At 50.1% G+C, this 19,791-nt stretch overlaps 1 protein-coding gene and 1 non-coding gene across 4 annotated transcripts in view; both read left to right on the top strand.

The window, feature by feature from the left end:
• The window catches only part of CERS4 (ceramide synthase 4), a 28,761-nt gene extending 15,559 nt beyond the window's left edge, over nt 1-13,202 (top strand). For all 3 annotated transcript variants that reach the window (XM_074337714.2, XM_074337716.2, XM_074337715.2), the window contains 10 exons: nt 6,073-6,246; nt 8,123-8,240; nt 9,029-9,147; nt 9,248-9,305; nt 9,668-9,718; nt 10,046-10,138; nt 10,348-10,476; nt 10,801-10,907; nt 12,492-12,648; nt 12,726-13,202. In XM_074337714.2, coding sequence (XP_074193815.1) covers nt 6,073-6,246; nt 8,123-8,240; nt 9,029-9,147; nt 9,248-9,305; nt 9,668-9,718; nt 10,046-10,138; nt 10,348-10,476; nt 10,801-10,907; nt 12,492-12,648; nt 12,726-12,884 — 1,165 coding nt within the window. In that variant the 3' untranslated portion in view covers nt 12,885-13,202. The remainder of the gene's footprint in view (nt 1-6,072; nt 6,247-8,122; nt 8,241-9,028; nt 9,148-9,247; nt 9,306-9,667; nt 9,719-10,045; nt 10,139-10,347; nt 10,477-10,800; nt 10,908-12,491; nt 12,649-12,725) is intronic.
• A 2,566-nt stretch (nt 13,203-15,768) lies between these two features.
• Nucleotides 15,769-15,875, top strand: LOC141573019 (U6 spliceosomal RNA). The gene has a single exon (XR_012498604.2). It is a non-coding gene; the product is annotated as a U6 spliceosomal RNA (small nuclear RNA).
• The last annotated feature ends 3,916 nt before the right edge of the window (nt 15,876-19,791 follow it).

The following is a 19,791-nucleotide window of genomic DNA, read 5'->3' as shown; positions in this document are numbered from 1 at the left end:
ACCTCAGGCATCATTCAAGCCACCCCATGTGGAAAGGGCCTATTGTTATGTTATAGATGCGGAAACTGAGGCAGGGAGCAGCCAGATCACCTGTCTGAGGTTGCGTGACTGGTCGACAGGTGACACAGGAATGAAATCTGTTGCAATACCAGCATGCAGTGTTTGTGACCTCCTGGGCCTCCACAACAGCCTGGTAAAGCAGGAAATCAGGCTGTGCCCACTTTTCAGATGGGGCAGCTGGGGTCCAAAACAGACAACATGCAGATTGAAGAGGAGTGCCACCCTGGGTCCCATTTTCTCCTGTCCCTCTGGAAGAGGGCATCTGTTGGGGGGTCAGGGAGGTGGAAGAGAAGTTTGGGCCTTGCTGGCCATGGATGCCTGCTTACAGCTGCCTCTGAGCCCACTCCAGGCATCTGCGCCACCAACAGGGGGGTGAAGAAATTGAGGCACCCAGGACGGGGAGCATTGGAGCTGGGACTCTGGACGGTCAGCTGGGCTCCAGACCACATTCTCTTCCCAAACTCTGTAGTGTCTCTTCTTTGTGAAGACGGTGAAAGGGGTGGGGGGAAAAGGCAGAGACAGATTAGAGAGAGGGTAGGCCTTCCAGGACCAAGACCTCTAAAGTCAGGGTCCAGTGTATCAGTCTGAAGCCCCCTTGGAGGGCTCTCTGGTTTGGAAAGTGCTTTTCCACAATGACTTGGGGCCAGAAAGGGCTGAGACTGCTTCAGCTGAGAGCACTGGGATTTGAGACTGGTCGTGCATCCTTCCTTCTCCACCCTTGTCACCTTCAAAAACACTGCTTGGCTCGCTCCCAACTTCACAGTGAATGAGGCAGGGCTGAGCGAGACAGGGCTGGGGGAGGTGCTTTAAGTGGAGCCAAGGTGGGGGCAACGGGAGGTGCCTCCAGGAGGAAGTGACAACTGAACTGGGTTTTAAAGGATGCATAGGAGTTTGCCAGAGAGCTAAGGAAAATGAGTAAACCCTGTGAGGGCAGAGACCATGCCCACTTTCCCCACCATTTTGTGTCCTCAGCACCCAACAAGGGATAAATATTAGATGGACATTCTAGACAGAGGACAGCATTTGTAAAGGCTGGCGTGTGTGAAATTGTACAGTGTCGTGGAAGCAAAGTGTCAGGCAATGAATGGGCTTTGAAGCTGGGGACATGGGCAGAGGCCTGAGTTACGAGATGCCATTGTTCATATGTGTTCTCCTTGTCCCTGAAGGTCATTGTGATTTGCAAGCATCACAGCTTCAGTGAAGCCCGATCTGGGTACCCTTGGGTGGGGGAAGAACATGGGGCTGGGATTCTGGGATTCCCTCTGCACGTGTGGGGGGGTGGTCTGTCAGATGGGTGGGAGGGCCCTGAGGAGGAGGCTGGAGAATGCCCTGCAGTGGGTGGGTGAGGCTGGGAAGGCCAGGCTGGGCCTGTGCCCTCAAGCCCCAATGGGTGCACAGGATCAAGCCAGCCTTGCCTGTTAGTGAAGATTTTTTTTTTTATTCTAGAGAACTTGACCACCCTGGCAAAAGTCCCTGCATTTCCTGTCTGTGTGCCTAGTCTGTCTGGGCTGCTTGAACCTTGTGGGTCTACACTAGCCACCACCATACATCCTTGACCTTTCATCAAGCTGCTGCCCTCTAGTTCCCACCCCCCACCAGAGTGTCCAGTGGCACCTGCTACTGCTAATTACTTCACTGATGCCGGAAGGCTGGATTCCTCAGTGTGGCCTGTGGTTGGGTGGGGACTGTTCCTTTATCCATAGTCCCCTCCCCAAGGATTCGTCTATCCCCTTGGGCCTCCCGAGGAGCTCCTGCCTCCTCTACCACATCCCCTGCTTCTCCTGTTCAACACAGAGCCCAACTCCTGCCCCAAAATCCTCTCATCCTAGTTCACCCAGTTCCTCAGACTCTGAGAATTTTTCTTTTTTCTGTATGACTTGTGATATTGTGATTTATAATAAGAAATACAAATTTGGTCTTTGTTTCCTGTCCTGGCACAGAGCTAAACTGTGGGAATTGGGAGAAATAAAGATGTCTTTTGTTATGTTAATGAGGTACTTTTGGAAAGCCTCCTCTTGGTCACCTGAAGCTGGTTGCCAGGGGAGCCAAGCGTATGTGTCCATGTATCCAACGATTTGGACTTTCAGCCCTACGCCCAGACTTCTGGGAGGGGAGAGGGGCTGGAGGTTGAATCAGTCACCAATAGCCAATGATATAATCAATCATGACTACGTAATGAAGTCTTCATAAAAACCCTAAAGGACAGGGTTCTGAAACCTTTTGGGTTGGTGAACATATGGAGATTTGGGGAGAGTGGTGGCCGGAGAAGGCATGGAAGCTGCGCCCCCTTCCCCATACCTGGCCCTATGCATCTTTCCATCTGGCTGTTCCTGAGTATATCCTTTATAATAAACCAGTGATCTAGTCAGTAAACTGTTTCTCTGAGTTCTGTGAGCCACTCGAGTAAATTCATCAAATCCAAGAGGGGAATGGTGGGAACTTCCGGTCAATAGCCAGTTGGTCAGAAGCCCAGGTGATTGTCATCTCAAGTAGGGGGGCAGCAGTCTTATGGGACCTAGCTCTTAACCTGTGGGATTTGACATGGTCTCCAGGTAGAAGATGTCAGAATTGAGCTGAATTGTAGGACACCCAGCTGGTGCCAGTGAATTGCTTGCTGGTGTGGGGAGAAAACCCACATGTCAGAACTAAAATCTGAATCATGGACTTTAAAAAAAAAATTTTATTGGGGAACAGTGTGTTTCTCCAGGGCTCATCAGTTCCAAGTCCTTCACTCTAGTTGTGGAGGGCGCAGCTCACTGGACCATGCGGGAATCGAACCAGCAACCCTGTTCAGAGCTTGTGTTCTAACCAACTGAGCCATCTGACCGCCCCTGAGTCATAGACTTTTTAACTATAAATGTTTTCATTTGCACAGAGAAAAGGGCCCACATCAGAGATGCACAACTCAGTGAATTTTCCCAACCAGAATAGCACCCAGGTCAGGAGACAAACTCCCAGCCCTCAGCAACCTCTTATGGCCCCGATGGACACTTCCTGTCCCTAAGAGCAGCCACTCTCCTGACGGCTGGCAATGTGGCAGGCAGAATAGTGCCCCTTAAAGATGCCCACATCCCATCCCGGGACCTGGGAATGTTACCTCGTATGGCAAAAGGGAATTGAGTTTGCAGATGGAATTAAGGTTGCTAACAGCCTGACCTTGAGATGGGAGGTAACCTTGGTTACCTGGAGGGCCCAAAGTAATCACAGGGGTCCTTTTAAGAGGGAGGCAGGAGAGTTGGAGAGAGATTTGAAGATGGAAGATGCTAGGCTGCTGGCTTTGAAGGTAGAGGAAGAGGCCACGAGCCAAGGAACAAGGACGCCTCTAGAAGCTGAAAGAGGCACAGAAACACCTTCTCTCCCCTGGAGCCTCCAGAGGGATCGCAGCCCTGCCCACACGCTCATGGTAGCCCCGGGCGAGATTAATTTCACACTTCTGACCCCCAGAACTGTAAGAAAATAAGTCTGGATTATTTTAAGCCACGAAATTTGTGGCAACTTGTAACAGCAGCCACAGGAAGCCGATGCAAGCATTATAGATTTGTTTTGCCTGTTGCTGAACTTGATATCAATGGAATTGTACATTCCTGCTTCTCTTCTTGCTTCTTTCTTGAGGGTGTTCAACTCTTGGGGGCTCTGCCTCCAAACTGTCTCTGGAAATAGCCCCTTCTCTCCACCCCCACCCCCACCCTCATCTGGACAGCTCACAGCACCCCCTCCTGGCCCCCACAGGCCACTTCCTGCATGGCTTGCCATCTCACCTAAAATAAAACCATGAGTCACAGAACCCCCAGACTCCAGGGGCGGGAGTGTAAAATGATGCAGCCACCCCAGAAAACGGTTTGGCAGTTGCTTATAAACACGTGACTGCCATTCCATTCCTCAGGATTGACCCAGGAGACCTGAAAACTTTTCTGTTTACATAAGACTCAGATGTGAATGTTCATTACAGCTTTGCTCATAATTACCCCCCAAACTGGAAGCATCCCAAATGCCCATCAACAAGCCAATGATAACTAATTGTGGTATATTCACACGGTACCTAGGATTCTGTTTTAAAAAGGAAAGAAGCTACTGGTAGATGCAACATGGGTGAGTCTCAAGCATGACACGGAGTGAAAGCGGCCAGACACAGAGATGGAGTCCGTGGCTCCATTTATGTGAAGTTCTAGAACAGATAAAACAGCCTGCTTCTCAGGGGCCCTCACATCCATCTGACAGACCTCCAGTGCAGATGGAAAAAAAAAATTGGGACAGAGGTGACCTTGGGTGGCGGACATGGAGATTGAGTGGGAAACCACACGAGAGAACTTTATGGAAAAACAAGAATGTTTGTGGTAGGAGGTTGGGTTACACAGGTAGGTGCGTTTGCCAAAACTCAGCAGCTCTACACTTAGGACTGATGCATTTTCCTCTAGTAAGTTACCTTGAAAGAAATACAAAGACACATAAGCAAATATAAAATCCTAGTTATGATCTACATGCTGAAATATTTAGGAGTGAGGTGGCTTGATGTCTGCTGCTGCTTTTGAAATGCATCCAGAAAAATCAGACGCACTGATCGGTGGATAGAGGAAGGGATGGCAGCATGAGTAGGTATTTGATGAAGTAAATAAAGCAAAATGTGAATGATAGAATCTAGCCGTGGCCATATAGGTGTTCACTTTCAACTTTTCTGCAGGTTTGAAAGTTTTCCTCATAAAATGTTGGGGGAAATCATCTAAATTCCCTCCCACAGGCCCTGCACAACCTGCCCTCCCCCTCCCCCATCCCCTCTCTCCCCTGGCCTCCTCCCTCTCTCCCCCTCACTCACTCTGCTCCAGCCACATGGGCCTCTTTAGTGATTCTAGCTCTCTGAGCTCATTCCTGCCTTGGGGCTTTTGCTTGTACACGCTGCTTATTATTTCTCTGGAAAGCCCCTCTGTACCATCGCTATTCCCCTTTATATAAACCCAGGCCCTCTTCATCTTTTCGTCTCAGCTCAGATGGTTTGTCTTTAGAGAGACATTCCTTCGTCACCTCATTTAAAATCATGCCATCCTGTTTATTTTCTACCAGGCCCCATCACATTGGGGTTATTTCATTTATTACTCTATCTGTTTATTTGCATATTGGCTGCCTTCCTTGCTGGGCTGAGATCTCCATGGAGACAGGAATGTGTCAGCTTTGTTCCCTGCTATGTCCCCAACACCCAGCCTGGTCTGGCACGTACAAGTCAATCAGAGAACATTTTGTGGATGGATGGATGGATGAATGGATGGATGGACCAAACGAACAGATGGGTGGATGGAGGGATGGATGGGTGGGAGAACAGATGAACAAATGAGTGAAAAAGCATTCCAAGTGTCTTAATATCTCAAGAAAGGGAGACGCTGTGGGGGCTACTCAAGACAGCTGGGCTCCGCAGGTGGGGGCTGCTTGAGGTAAAGCAGGCTCGCCTTGGTCGCTACTATGTATCCGGGAAGCTCAGTCTTGCAGTTGTCTCTCTTGCCCAGCCACCACCCATGTTGGTCTGGAATAGCGAGCAAGACAGCTGACAGTCATACCTCACAGGGACTCCATGTTGGAAAGGATGGCCAGGGAAGGAATTGCAGGTTTCCTTACGCCCTTCATCTTTGGGCTGTATGTAAGGCACCTTCCTGCAATGGCAGGAAACCTTCCTGGACCTTTATGAACTCGAGATCATGACCCCACTCAGCCACTTCCTTGACTTTGGGCCACTGTAAACGTACTGAATAATAACTGTTGTCATGAGCTGTGTTGTTAAGGCACCAGTAGGCATCAGGCTAAGGACTTTGTGTGCTTGACCAGGTTGGGCTGAGAGGTGGATATTACTATCCCTGTTTTACAGATGCATTTGAGGTTCAGAGGGGTCGAGTCATTTGCTTGAGGACACACAGCCCAAGTCTATCCTTAACATTGGCTGTAATAAGCTCCAGGTTGCCAGGCACTGGGGAAACGAGGGCACCCATCTTGCATGCTGAGCTCATCACTAACTGGATCGTCTGTCCACAGGATGTGGTCCAGTCTGAATGAGTGGCTGTGGCAGGACAGGCTCTGGCTACCGCCCAACAACTCATGGGCTGAACTGGAGGACCGGGATGGCCTGGTCTACGCCCACCCCCAGGACCTGCTGGCGGCACTGCCCCTGGCACTGGTGCTGGTAGCTATGCGCTTCACCTTCGAGAGGTGAGTGTTCATCGTGGCTCATGTGTGTGGTGCTGGCCCTGTGCTGCTGCTTCGTGCGTGGTTTCGTCCTGACGGGTCCCTGGTTTTGAAACAAAGTGCTTTTCCTGCTCCATCCTGCCCCCAGCTCCCACCACTCACATTCTTCTGGTCTCTGATGGCTGTTTTATCGGAACATTGGCTGCAGCTCAGGTCTGGGTGTGCCAGCATCTTCAGAAAACGGGTGGGGACCTGGAGGACATATGCCTGCTTTGCTGACTGAGGACTGGTCGGCAGAGGCCAGGTAGTCAGTAAGCAAAGAAATTCCTGCCCACTCCCTCCTCCCCTGCCCCCTACAGGCAAGCCTGTTCCTCCCTCACCCCCCCATTGCCCCTTCAAACACCTTCCCTCCTGTTCCCCTTTTTAGCCACAGGAAGGAGTGTGGGCCCCATCTCCTCTTTGGGGCTCCTTCCACCCACCCCCGGCCTCCTGCAGCCTGGCATCGGCCCCTGAGTATATGCCACCTGCCCAGGTTCCCGGCAACCTCCTGGTTGCCAAACTCTGGATTGTGTCATCTCTTGGGTGATCCCAGTGCTGCTCGGAGCTGAGTTTCTTCCTCTGTCCCTGGGAGTCCATCTCCTGGTGGGAGGTCCCTCCACTCTGTCCCAGGGAGTCCCACCCCTTCCCATATGACCACAGCACCCTGACCTGCCTTGCCAGACCCCTTTCCTGCCAGCCTCCCCACTGTCCCCCCCACCAAGCTTCCCCTGATGCAAAGGACCCTTCCCCCTCTCCTTTCTCCACATACTTGTCCTCCTCCACTCAGGTCTGCCACCTTCGTTGTGACCGGTTGGCCTTTGCACTTGCTTCCCTGCAGTTCCTTTAAGGCTGCGTTCCAGGGAAACCTGCCCAGCCCTTCCCCCCACAGAGCCCTTAACCCCATCCAGCTGCTTTGGGTCCCCCCATCCTGCCCTGACCACAGGGGCATGGAAGTGTTTTGCATCTTGCTTTGTGTCTCGCACTCCTAAGGAGCTTTCTGGGGTCTAGGCTCCCTGGACACAAGCTGGAGACAGGGAACCCAGAGAACGTCCACTGACATTTATTTAACAGGCACTGTTTGAGCACTTATTCTGTCCCAACCACGGCTCAAAGCAGTTGATGTGTCTTAACCCACTTAGCCCTTCAATGCAACCCCAAGAGGTGGTTCCATTATTATTAATCACCATTTTACAGAAGAGGAAATGGAGGCACAGAGAGGTCATGACCTGCCTGAGGTCACACAGTGGGAAGGCCAATAGTAGGGTTAAGTGCATAATGCTTGACACATCGTAAGCACTCAGCAAACGTCAGTGCGGTCCACCCCCACCCCCACCCCCACCCCCATCACGACTGAATCTGGAATGAGTTCCTTGCTGGGATGTTCTGCACCTCAGTTTCGCCAAATGAAGGGTGATTTGGGGATGATGGAGGCGCGATTCCATCCCGCTCCCTGGCCTTGGGTGCCCCCTTGTGGGTTATGTGGTGATTGACTGACCAGGGTGGGGCTCCTCCCACGTGGTCAAGCTGGAGTGGGGGAGACTGGAGAGGGGAGGCCTGAGTGGAGGGAGCAAACCCGCTCCTGCCAGTGGGAGCCCCCAGTCTGGTGGGCGGCAGACCAGGACCCAGGCAGGGAGGGGACTCTGGATTGAATGAAGGTGATTGGGTACCCCAAAAGTTGACCTTCACACTCCTGTCCTGAAGACTGGTCCAGCTGCCTTTCTCATGCTCAGTCTAATACAGCAGCCAGGCTACCCTCCAGGGTCCCAGGATATGACCTGGCCCCTCCTAGCCTCAGTTTCCCTGCCTGTAGCATGTACGTTCCTTCTTACTTGGACTGATAGGCTGTGTCCCCTGCACCCAGACTCGTCGGCCTGCCCCTGAGCCGGTGGCTGGGTGTGCGGGATCAGGCCAGGAGGCTAGTGAAACCCAACGCCACGCTGGAGAAACACTTCCTCGTGAAAGGATGGAGACCCAAGGAGGTGAGGGCCCCAGCCACCCTTCTCCATCCCCATCTGCCTGCATGGCTGCTGTGTGGATGGGGCCTGAGGGTGGTATGTGGCCCACTTGTTGGGGGTAGGGAAGACCCAGAGCAGCTGCTGGCTCCCCTGCAGTGCTCCCACCCCCCTCTTCCCCAGGACCCCCATCAGTAAGCACATCTGCCCAGTGAGTAGCTCCTGGGACTAGAGGTGTGGAGAGCGGGTTTCTCTCCTGTTCTGGGGAAGATTAGAAGGCCTGACTCTTGGGGGGATTCTGCAGTCATGTGACCCTCCTATTCCCACCCCAGTGTAGCTGCCTAGTGGTCAGGGTCTGGGCTGGGTCGTGAGGGGGAGAGGGAAAGGGAGAGGTCTTCCTGCCCCGGGGGGTTGGGGGGGCTCCTCCCGCAAAACAGCTTTGTGATCCCCTCTGTTGTCAGTCTCCCTCTGCAGGTGGGGGTGACGGGCAAGGTCTCAACTGCCTGCCTAGAGTAGGTGTGAGACTTCTCTGTTCTAGAGGGATGTCAGGAAAACCTCTAAGGGGAACGTCCCCCATTCCCCAGCCCCTTTCTGAATCCCAGCCACATCGATCACCTGCCTGTCCTGTGAGGAGGGCTGGGTTCTTATAGGCCTGACTGACCTATAACCCCATCCCATCACGCCCCTCCCCTATCTCCATAGACAGTGAGGTCTGGGGCTGCAGGGGTGGAGGGAATGGAGCTGGGCCCCATCTGTTCTGGAATAGAAGTGGAAAGCCACCTTGGTGACCATGGCCCCCATCTCCCCCTCCCCAGCCTCAGATGGCTGTCCTGGCCGCGCAGTGTGGCCTTACGCTGCGGCAGACCCAACGCTGGTTCCGGAGACGCCGGAACCAGGAACGGCCCTGCCTGACCAAGAAGTTCTGTGAGGCCAGGTCAGCCCGGGGTGGGCCTAGGGAGGGGGCTGTCTTGGGGTGCAAGGGGTGGGGTCTGTTCCATCAGCAGCTGCCTCATGGGCTCCCTCCCCATCTGTAGCTGGAGGTTTGTCTTCTATCTGTGCTCCTTCTTCGGTGGCCTCTCGATCCTCTATCACGTGAGTGTTTCTGACTGCTTCCTGGCCCCTCCACCTGCCCCACAAGCACCTACTGTGTGCTGGGCCTGGCTTGCGGGTGGGGGGTGTGGAGGGGGGTGGGCAGAGGGGAAGGCATGTGCACGGAGTGGGGAGAGAACTTGACAAGGTCATGGTAGATATTAGCTACTGGGCATGGGTCTGGGGACCTGGCAGTGAGTGAACCCCTGGTCTAGCGTGACAGCGGAGATGTAACCAGGTGGGAAACAGCAGAGCTGAGTGACAGTAGCACCTGAGGGCCAGGGCGGCCCCAAGGAGGCCCCAGGCCTGGGGTGAGGGGCTGGTGTCTGACCTTTGGGCAGCCTCAGATACCTGTATCCCCACAGGAGTCGTGGCTGTGGAAGCCGGCAATGTGCTGGGAAAATTACCCGAAGCAGGTGAGCGGCAGGGGATGTTGAGGCTGGAGGGAGGATTGGGGTGAGCAGAGTTCCTGTGGCCACAGGCAGTACAGCCAAACCCCCTCCAAGTCCCATTTTATTTCTGCCTCTGCTGTGGAACAAGGAGGGGCCAGGAGTTAGGAAATGTGGAAGAGGGGCTGCCACAAAATCAGCACCCTTGATTACCTCCAGGGATGAGGCGCTCACACCTTCTTTGCTCGTAGGGATTCTGGTTTTGAGCAAATTGGGGAGGGCCTGAGCCATGCCCGTGGCCCAGGGGAGCCTCCCTTCCCCCTCAGCTAACCCCGCCCCCCTGTCCTGCCACAGCCCCTGAAGCCGGCCCTGTACTGTTGGTACCTCCTGGAGCTGAGTTTCTACATCTCCCTACTGATCAGGCTGCCCTTCGACATCAGGCGCAAGGTGAGCCCGGCCAAGAGTCCAGCTAAGGGAGTGGCGTCCTGGGGGAGTCGGGACCTAGTCTGGGGTGGGGAGGGATGGGCTCACCCCACACCTGGAGGTCCCTGGTGCCTCAGGCAGCAAGCATGGAGTGCACTGGGTCCAGAGGCCAACCAGCCCCGAGAGAGCCTGCTCCCAGCCCTGTCCTGCCTGTGACCCGTCGTCTCCCACAGGATTTCAAGGAGCAGGTGGCACACCACCTTGTGACCATCACCCTCATCACCTTCTCCTACAGCGCGAACCTGCTGCGCATTGGCTCTCTGGTGCTGCTGCTGCACGACTCCGCCGACTACGTGCTGGAGGTGGGCCCTACCCGAGTCTCTCCGCCGCCCTCCCCCACCCTCCCAGGTGCCCCAGGGGAGGAGGCCCCATCCCTGGTCTCCTAGGAGACTGTCCCTCTCTTCATGGGTGGTGAGGCCCCGCCCACTCCTCTAACAGGAAAATGAAGCTTCTCACACAGGGACCCACTTATACCTTTCTAGGCAGTTCTTGGAGATAAGGCCCAGCCCCAACTCACCTGGCCCAGCCATAGGTCGCCTTTACCTTGAGATGAGGCCCTGCCCGCACCCCTCGTTCCCCACCCTTACCACCCACCTGAGTCCATTTCTCTCTGCTGCCTTCCCCAGGCCTGTAAGATGTTTAACTATGCGCACCAGCAGCAAGTGTGCAACTCTCTCTTCATCGTCTTCTCCTTGGTCTTCTTCTACACTCGCCTTGTTCTCTTCCCCACCCAGTGAGTCAGCCCTCCTGTGGGCGGGGGGATGCTGGGCGGGTGGACAGGCGCAGCTGGGATCCAGGCCTGCCTCACCCTCGGTTCCCGACCCACGGGGCAGTGGGTGTTGGCTGGGAGGCTTCCAGGAGCAGGCAAAGGAGGGTTTTGTGTTCCCAGCCCAGGAACAGCATATGCAAAGGACCAGAGGTGAGAGAGAGAAATCTAGGCTTGGTCTTCACTCCCGTGTGCCGGGAACATGGAGTAGTCGGGCACCGGCTCACTAAGTCTTTACCCAGTGTATTTGCTGAGCCTCTCACAGCAGAGAGAGTAAAGATCCCTGCTCGTGTGGAGCTGACACTGGGGGCTGGGCTGGGGGAGTGAAATAAGGCAAACAGTAGAATATAGAGCATGTAAGGGAGTGATTGTATTAAAGAGGAAATAAAGTCAGGCACAGGGAGGGTGTGGGCATTTGGAATTAGACAGGACTGTCAGGGAAGGCATGATGACAATGTTCATACAGAAAGACTGGAGGGAGCTGAGGGAGAGACCATACTGATCCTCACAGAAGGGTTCTAGGCAGAGGGAACAGCATGTGCAAAGGCCCTGAGGCTGGACGGGTGCCTTGCATATTGGAGGAACAGCAGGAGGCCCATGTAGCAGGAGCAGGGGGAGAGAGGGAGGAGCTGAGAAAGCAGGGAGGTGGGGGTTTTCATCCCAAGTGGAAGGGGAGGGTTCTGAACAGAGGAAAGGACTTGAGTTGGGTGCTCACGGGTGCCCTCTGGTGGCTACAGAGGGTGAGAACCCCCCAGGAGCTGAGGGGCCAGGCCCAGGCCTCTGCTCTCTGGTCCAGGTGAGGCATGATGGACAGGACTAGTGTAAGTGAGAGAAGTGGGTGGACTCGGGGATGACTCAAGGGTCACAAAATGATAATGAGCTCAGAATTCTCCCTTGAGGATCAGGAGCCCAGCTCTAGCTGTATTTCCCCTGCTCCCCAACCCCTTGAAAAGTCGTGAAGGAGGCAGTGGGCATACCAGCCCAGGATTCCAGGGAAAGATGGGAATGTCCAGTGTTGGCAGCCATGAGACTGGATGGGGTCACCTGGGGAGCAGGTGTGGACAGAGGCCCAGTCCCGGGCTCCTGATTACAGGTCAGGGGGAGCATGCAGGGAAGATACAGAGAGAGCAGGTATGAAGTGGGGAGATGGGAGTGTGGGTTCCTAAAGGGCAAAGGGCATCGGGAGAGAGGGCCGGCTGGGCGCCTGCTGCCTGAGCCAGGCAGGCGATGGGTGATCTTACAGCTGATCTGGGTGAGGGTGGCAGGGGGTGAAAGCCTGCTGGGTCGGGGGAGGTGGGAGGAGTGAGGGGGGGGTCTGAGGAGAGAAGGAAATGTGAAAAGACCACCCAGTAGAGCAACTGGGATACTAAGCGCCCCTTGGGGTTCATGGTTGTACAAGCTTATGTGTCCTCATTTAACACAGCCAAGTGAGAGGGGCACTTAATGCCTGGCTGAAGGGCACAGGTATTACTCTGGAGGCAGTGGAGCGCCACCGAAGGTTGTGGAGCAGCTGGTGACGGCCCCTCTGCCTCCTGCCTGGTCCTGCCGCAGGATCCTGTATACCACGTACTACGAGTCCATCGCCAGCTCGGGCCCCTTCTTCGGCTACTACTTCTTCAACTCCCTGCTGCTGCTGCTGCAGCTGCTGCACGTGTTCTGGTCCTACCTCATCCTTCGCATGATCCACAGCTTCGTTAAGAAAGGCCAGGTAGGGCCAGGCGGGGGGCTCACGTGCGCCGCGCCCTGGGGCCCTAGCCCCAGCCTCATGCCCGCCCTGTTCCCCAGATGGAGAAGGACATTCGCAGTGACGTGGAGGAGTTGGACTCGAGTGAAGGGGAGGCGGCCCAGGAGCATCCGCAGCTGAAGAACGGGACGGCGCCCACTGATGGCCCTCGGAGCCGGGCAGCCGTGTGGCTGGCCAACGGGCACATGTCAGCCATGTAGCTGGCGAAGGACTGGCTGTGCGGGGCTGCCCCCAGGGCCTTGGATTTCTGTGGCAGCTGGGCTGGCGGCCCTGGGGCCAGCTCTGTGGAGACAGGGAGGGCCCCACCCCAGGGTTGTGGGGGGGGGCTGGTGATCTGTCTCCAGCCCCTTCCCTCCACCCACCCTCCCTCCTTCCTTCCCTTGGGCCACTGGCCAGTGCTAGGGCGGTGGGCAGCAGCAGGATGGTACAGCCCACCGGAGCCAGCTCCAGGCTGCAGCCTGGGCACTTGGAAGAGCCCCAGGCTGAAAGGGGTCCAATAAAACTTGAATGGAGCCAAATTCTCTGCCTGAGTGTTTGTGTCCCCTGCCACAGCTCCTCGGAGACCCCGAGGAAGCCAGAACTCTGCTTATTAGTACATACCCCACTGATGGGACACTCACTGCCACCCCGGGACATGTGCCAAGCCCCAGGGGACGCTGACAGCAAGCAGCACAGGGAGAGTCCCCTAGATGAGTCCCTCCCAGCCAACGCCTTAGCCAAGAAACCTCCTTCCACCCCAGGGCAGCCTTCAGCCAGCTATTCACAGACCCATCTTACAACTCAGAAGGTACTAGACTTTGCCCAAGGTCATAGAGATCAGAGGGGAGACTCATGCCTGTCCTTGCAGCCCCTGCTCAAGGCTGGCATAACCCTACCCTCGTGGTCCCCAGGGCCTCCCTGGAGACAGTGAAATAGGGTCCAAGGGTGGGGATTTCCACAGGCCTCCCAAGGGTCAGCTTGGGTGAGGTCACTGTCTCTTCAGGAGCTCTGCCCAAATGTGTCCCCCCTCCCCAGCTGAGGGAGGCTGAGGTCCTATGTCCCATACCCCAGAAACCACAGCCACAAGGCCCCATACAGGGCCAGAACACGCTGCCTTCAGGGGACAACAAAGAGGAGGTGAGTTGTGTAAAAGAGAAGTGGGAGGTGGCAAAGGATGGGGGCACCGCAGGGGGACATGGGAGAGGAAATGTGTGAGAGGACAGATCATGAGAGAAAGAAAAAATGGTCAAAGGAACAGACGTGAGAAGAAACAGCGAGGAGAGATGGAGATGGAAAAGGGTGAGGAACAGGAGGTGAGAGAAGACTGACGAGTCGGGATGGCTGAGGGACACGGGGGGGAGTGGGAGGAGGGGTGTGGGTCTCATCTGTGCAGACAGAAAATGGGACTGGGGATACATGGCAGAGGAGAAAGGTCTGTCTCCACTGAGAGACAAGGACGGAGGGAGAGGCAAGAATCAAGAGAAAGCTTTCAAGATGCTGGAAAGGGGCTAGAAAGAGGAGAGGGGAGAACAAAGAGCAGAGGAAAGGCAAACGAAAAGAAAGAGGAGGATGGGAGGGAAAGAGGCATTGCAGAGAAAACGGAGCAGACTCAGGAGGACCAAAGTTGGGAGAGGTAGGGAGAAAGAAGAAACAAGTGAAGGAAACAAGCATCAGCTATTGATATAGATGAAAACAGGAATGGATGGTGTCCTGGAAGCCATGAAAAGCAACTTTCAAGATGGAAAGGGCTCCTGCTACTTCAAATCTTCCTATGCAGAAACTCCCAGTTAAGCCTTGAGTCAAAAACCAGGGGAATCAAATAGGAATCATAGCGGAAATGAAAGATGGGAAATTTTTAAATGGAGAGAAGGAGAAAAGAGAAGGAAAAAGATGTAGAAGAAAAAGTGGAAGAGGAACGAGAGATGGAGGAAGAAAGAAAAAATGAGGAAGACTATCCAGGGATTAGTCAATAAACCCCTTTGGAAACTTTCAATGTTTGAGTTAAACAAATGCCCCACAAATGGAGACAATCTGTCACTTGCATTTGAATTTAACATTCAGAAAAACAGATAAATCAATGGTGTGTTTTTTTAAATTGCAGTTTTCTTTTTTTTTTCCAAAGGAGGGCACAGCTCACAGTGGCCCATGTGGGGATTTAACCGGCAACTTTGGTGTTGGCACCATGCTCTAACCAACTGAACTAACCAGCCACCTCAAGTCAATGGCTTTTTTAAACACGGGAAGAAATTCAATAAAGAAATGTATAAGCAGAAATATAAGTAAAAGCACAAGAGAGCTTCATGTGATTGAAAGGAATTAAGAACAACATCAATATTTTTAACAACTATATAGAATTACGTTATTTATGTTTATATACAAATATGTATTACTTCACTTTATCATCACTCAGTACCATATAAATGAGGAAACTTAATTACTGGGAAATAATGTGATTTCATCAAGTACCAGTTCCTAAGCCTGAATTTGTACTTTTGTTTCTCAGCTATAAATGCTGTGTGCTTTCAGTTATAACCTGGGAAATATTCTAGGCTCTATCAATTTGTTTCATATGTAATGTTTATATAGTCCCAATTTTCTGTTAAAATTCCTATTGAAAATATTTCAAATTTCTTGTACCTTCACCTCCATAACTTCTTTGCTCTTTGAAATTTTTAAATGTGTTTTAGGAAGATCCCCTTGTTCTTCAGTGGAAATTGTTTTCCAAATTTAACATATTTTGATATATGTCAAATACATGAGTGTGTGGTGAAACATAAAAGTAAAAAGAAAACGAAGCTGAGGGGAGAGAGACAGCAGACTCGGAGCTGGAAAAGAGGATGAGATGTCAGAGAGAAGGGCTCATGGGAAGATGGAAAGACCTGAAGGAAATAAAGGGAGAGAAGAGAGAAATGGCAAAAGAAAAGAAAAAGTACCAAATAAGTATAAAGGGGTTAGCAAATACAAGTGTGAAGGAGTAAATATTAAGAGAGACAGAAAAAGATCCTAGAGGAGGGAAGCGTGAAAATAGAACAGGTTGCCCAGAGGGGAACGACGCAATTGGCCTTGAAGCAAATAAATATGCTCAACATAAAAAAAGTACAAGTGGTGCTCGCTTCGGCAGCACATGTACTAAAATTGGAACGATGCAGAGAAGATTAGCGTGGCCCCTGTGCAAGGATGACACGCAAATTCAGGAAGTGTTCCATATTTTGGGGAATATAATCAATGCTGTAAAGATTTTGTAGGGTGTCAGATGGGCACTTGTCTTATTAGGGACGGTGTCTCATGGACGGTGTAGATGCCTGACCACTGTGCTGTACACCTGAAGCTGAAGCTGAACAATATTGAATGTCAACTATAATTAAATACACGCGTATATATAGTCATGGGATAATGCATAGGGAAGAGTCGATGGAATTGTAACAGCTATATACGATGTCAGAGGGGTAGTAGATTGGGGGAGGGGGTTATCACTTTATGAGGGGTGTAAATGTCTATTACATTGTTTTGTACACCTGAAACTAATAATTTTTTTAAAAGTACAAATGAAAATTCTCCCCAGCTTTGATCTTGGCAAAAATAACGGAATGACAGCGCCCTCTGGTGGTGAATTACTGTCACTTCTAGCTTTTGAAGTTGTGAGGTGTGACAGATACTTATTATATTAATAAATGCAATTTAAAAGGGATATGCAAAAAAAGGCAACCCTCTGCATGGGAGAAAGTATTTGCAAGCCATATATCTTGAAAAGATCTTGTACCCAGAACATATAAAGAACTCTTACAACTCAACATAACAACAAAAACAAAGGATGGTAAAGGACTTGAATTGACATTTCTCAAAAAAAGATATACAAATAGCTAACAAGCACATGAAAAGATGTTTAACAAATCAAATGATGCTCAATATAAATCAAAACCACAAGATGCCACTTCACACCCATAATCATATAGCAAAAAATAATCAGTGTTGGTGAGGATATGGAAAAATTGCAACAACACTCGTACATTGTTCTTGGGAATGTACATTGTTCTTGGGAATGTTTGATCACTGTGGAACACAGTTTAGCAGCTCCTCAAAAAGTTAAACAATTACCATATGACCTAGCAATTCCACCCCTAGGCATATACCCAAACGAGTTGCAGAGACTCAAATACATGAATGTACATGAATGTTCACAGCAGCACTATTCATAATAGTCAAAAGATGGGGACAACCCAAACGTCCATCAGCAGGTGAATGGATATAAACATTGTATATCCATAAAATGGAACATTATTCAGCCATAAAAAGGAAATGCTGATACATGCTACAACGTGAATGACCCTCAAAAACATAAGCAGGAAAAAAAATAAATAAGTGAAGCCAGACACAAAAGGTCACACATTTTATGATTCCTTTTATATGAAATATCCAGAATAATTAAACCTATAAAAATGGAATGCAGATTGATAGTTGCCAGGGGAGATAGAAAATAACTTTAATGGGTAGAAAAAAAATTTTTTTTGAGTGAACTTTGATAAAGAACTCCCAAATATCAGTGAGAAAGAGCTGCCCAAAAGTAACGGGACCACCAAGATATGAACAGGGAAGTCACAGGAATGGAATTTTTAAAGCATGGGTAAATACAATGGAATATTATTCAGTCTTAAAAAGGAAGGACATTCTGACACATGCTATGACATAGATAAATTTTGAGGACATTATTAAATAAGCCAAACACAAAAAGACAAATACTGTGTGATTCCACTTATTTGAGGTCCCTAGAGGAGTCAGATTCATAGAGACAGGAAGTAGATGGTGGGGTCCAGGGGCTGGGGGAGGAAGAAATGGAGAGTTATTTAATGGATATAGAGTTTCAGTTTTTCAAGATGAAAAGAGTTTTGAGAATTGGTTAAAAAATATGAATGTATGAGGTATGACAATTAAGTTCGGGAACTTGTTGCAACGATGTTGCTAACCTTTTTTGATATCAGAGGGATTATTCATTATGAATTTGTACCAATTGGACAAACAGTTAACCAAGCTTACTATTTGGAAGTGCTGAAAAGGCTGCATGAAAAAGTTAGAAGACCTGAACATATCACCAACAATTCATGGCTCTTGCATCACGACAATGCACCAGCTCACACGGCACTGTCTGTGAGGGAGTTTTTAGGTAGTAAACAAATAACTGTATCGGAACTCCCTCCCTACTCACCTGATCTGGCTCCCAATGACTTCTTTCTTTACCCAAAGATAAAGGAAATATTGAAAGGAAGATATTTTGATTTCATTCAGGACATCAAGGGTCATACGATGGCAGCTCTGATGGCCATTCCAGAAAAAGAGTTCCAAAATTGCTTTGAAGGATGAACTAGACAATGGCATCGGTGCATAGCTTCCCCAGGGGAGTACTTCGAAGGTGACCGTAGTGATATTCAGCAATGAGGTATGTAGCACTTTTTCTAGGATGAGTTCGTGAACTTAATTGTCCGACCTCATATTTAACCCTACAGAGCTATACACTTAAAATTAGTTAAGATGAAAGACAGAAAAACAAAAATAAATAAAAATAGTTAAGATGGTAATTTTTATGTATGTTTTTACCACAATTTTTTTAAAAATGGGAAAAGTCAATAAATTAGGAATAGAGGGGAATTTCCTCAACTTGATAAAGAACATCTACCCCAAAACCCTACAGCTAGCATCATACTTAATGGTGAGAAACTCAAAGCTTTCCGACTAAAATCAGGAACAAAGCGATGATGTCCCCTCTTACCATACCTTCCGACATCGTGCTAGAAGGTCTAGCTAATGCAATAAGACAAGGAAATGAAAGGGAAGTAAGAAATAAAATTTTGTTCACAGATGATATGATCATCTATACAGAACATCCACAAAAAAAACCCAAAAAAGCCCTCCTGGAACTAATAAGCCATTAGAGCAATGAACATTGCAAGATACAAGGTCAATATACAAAGATACTTTCCTGTGTACCAGCAATTAAAAAGTAGAACTTGAAATTAAAAACACAGTACCACTTACATTAGCACCCTCAAAATTAAATATGTTGGCATAAATCTAACAAAATATGTATAAGTTCTGTATGAGGAAAACTCCAAAAGTGATCAAAGAAATCAAAGAATGGAACAGAATAGAGCCCCAAAACAGACCCCCATAAATATAGTCAATTGATCTCTGACACAGGATCAAAGGCAATACAGTGGGGAAAAAGTAGGGTTTTCGATAAATGTTGCTGGAACAACTGGACATTCACAGGCAAAAAAATGAATCTAGGCACAGATCTTACACCTTTCACAAGTTAACTCAAAATGGACCACAGACTTAAATGTAAAATGCAAAACTGTTAAGATTCCTAGAAGATAACATAGGAAAAAACATAGATGAACTTGGATTTGGTGATGACTTTTTAGATATAACACCAAAGGCATGATCCATGAAGAAAGAGTTGATAAGCTGGACTTCATTAAAGTTAAAATTTTCTGCTCTGTGAAAGACACTATCAAGAGAGAAGATGGGGGTGGCCGGTTAGCTCAGTTGGTTAGAGCTTGGTGTTGATAACACCAAGGTTGCCAGTTGCATGGCCAGCATAGACTGGGAGAAACATTTGCAAAACACATATCTGATAAAGGACTGCTATCTAGGATATACAGAGAACTCTTAAAACAACAAGAAGAAGACAACCCAATTAGAAAATGGCCCAAAGATCACTAAAGAAGATATGCTGATTGCAAATAAGCATATGAAAACATATGTCATCACACATGATATGCCATTGGGGAAAGAAATGTAAATTAAAATCACAAACAAAATAACACTACACACCTGTTAGAACGGCCAAAATCCATTATAGAACACTGACACCCCCAAATGCTGGCGAGGATGTGGAGCCACAGGAACTGTAACTCTCGGCTGGTGGGAATGCAAAATGGTGTGGCCACTTTGGGAGACAGTTCGGTGGTTTCTTACAAAACTTAAGCACACTCTTACCATACGGTCCAGCAACTGTGCTCCTGGTGCTTACCCAGAGGAGTCGAAAACTTATGTCCACATAAACACCTGCACATAAATGTTTATGGCAGCTTTGTACATAATTGCCAAAACCTGGAAACCACCAAGATGTCC

This window comes from Rhinolophus sinicus, chromosome 15 (genome assembly GCF_057876585.1).
Source record: "Rhinolophus sinicus isolate RSI-liver-muscle chromosome 15, RSI-T2T, whole genome shotgun sequence".
Lineage (NCBI taxonomy): Eukaryota > Metazoa > Chordata > Mammalia > Chiroptera > Rhinolophidae > Rhinolophus > Rhinolophus sinicus.
The sequence above is the reverse complement of the archived record's forward strand: the minus strand, read 5'-3'. Positions and strand labels throughout refer to the sequence as shown.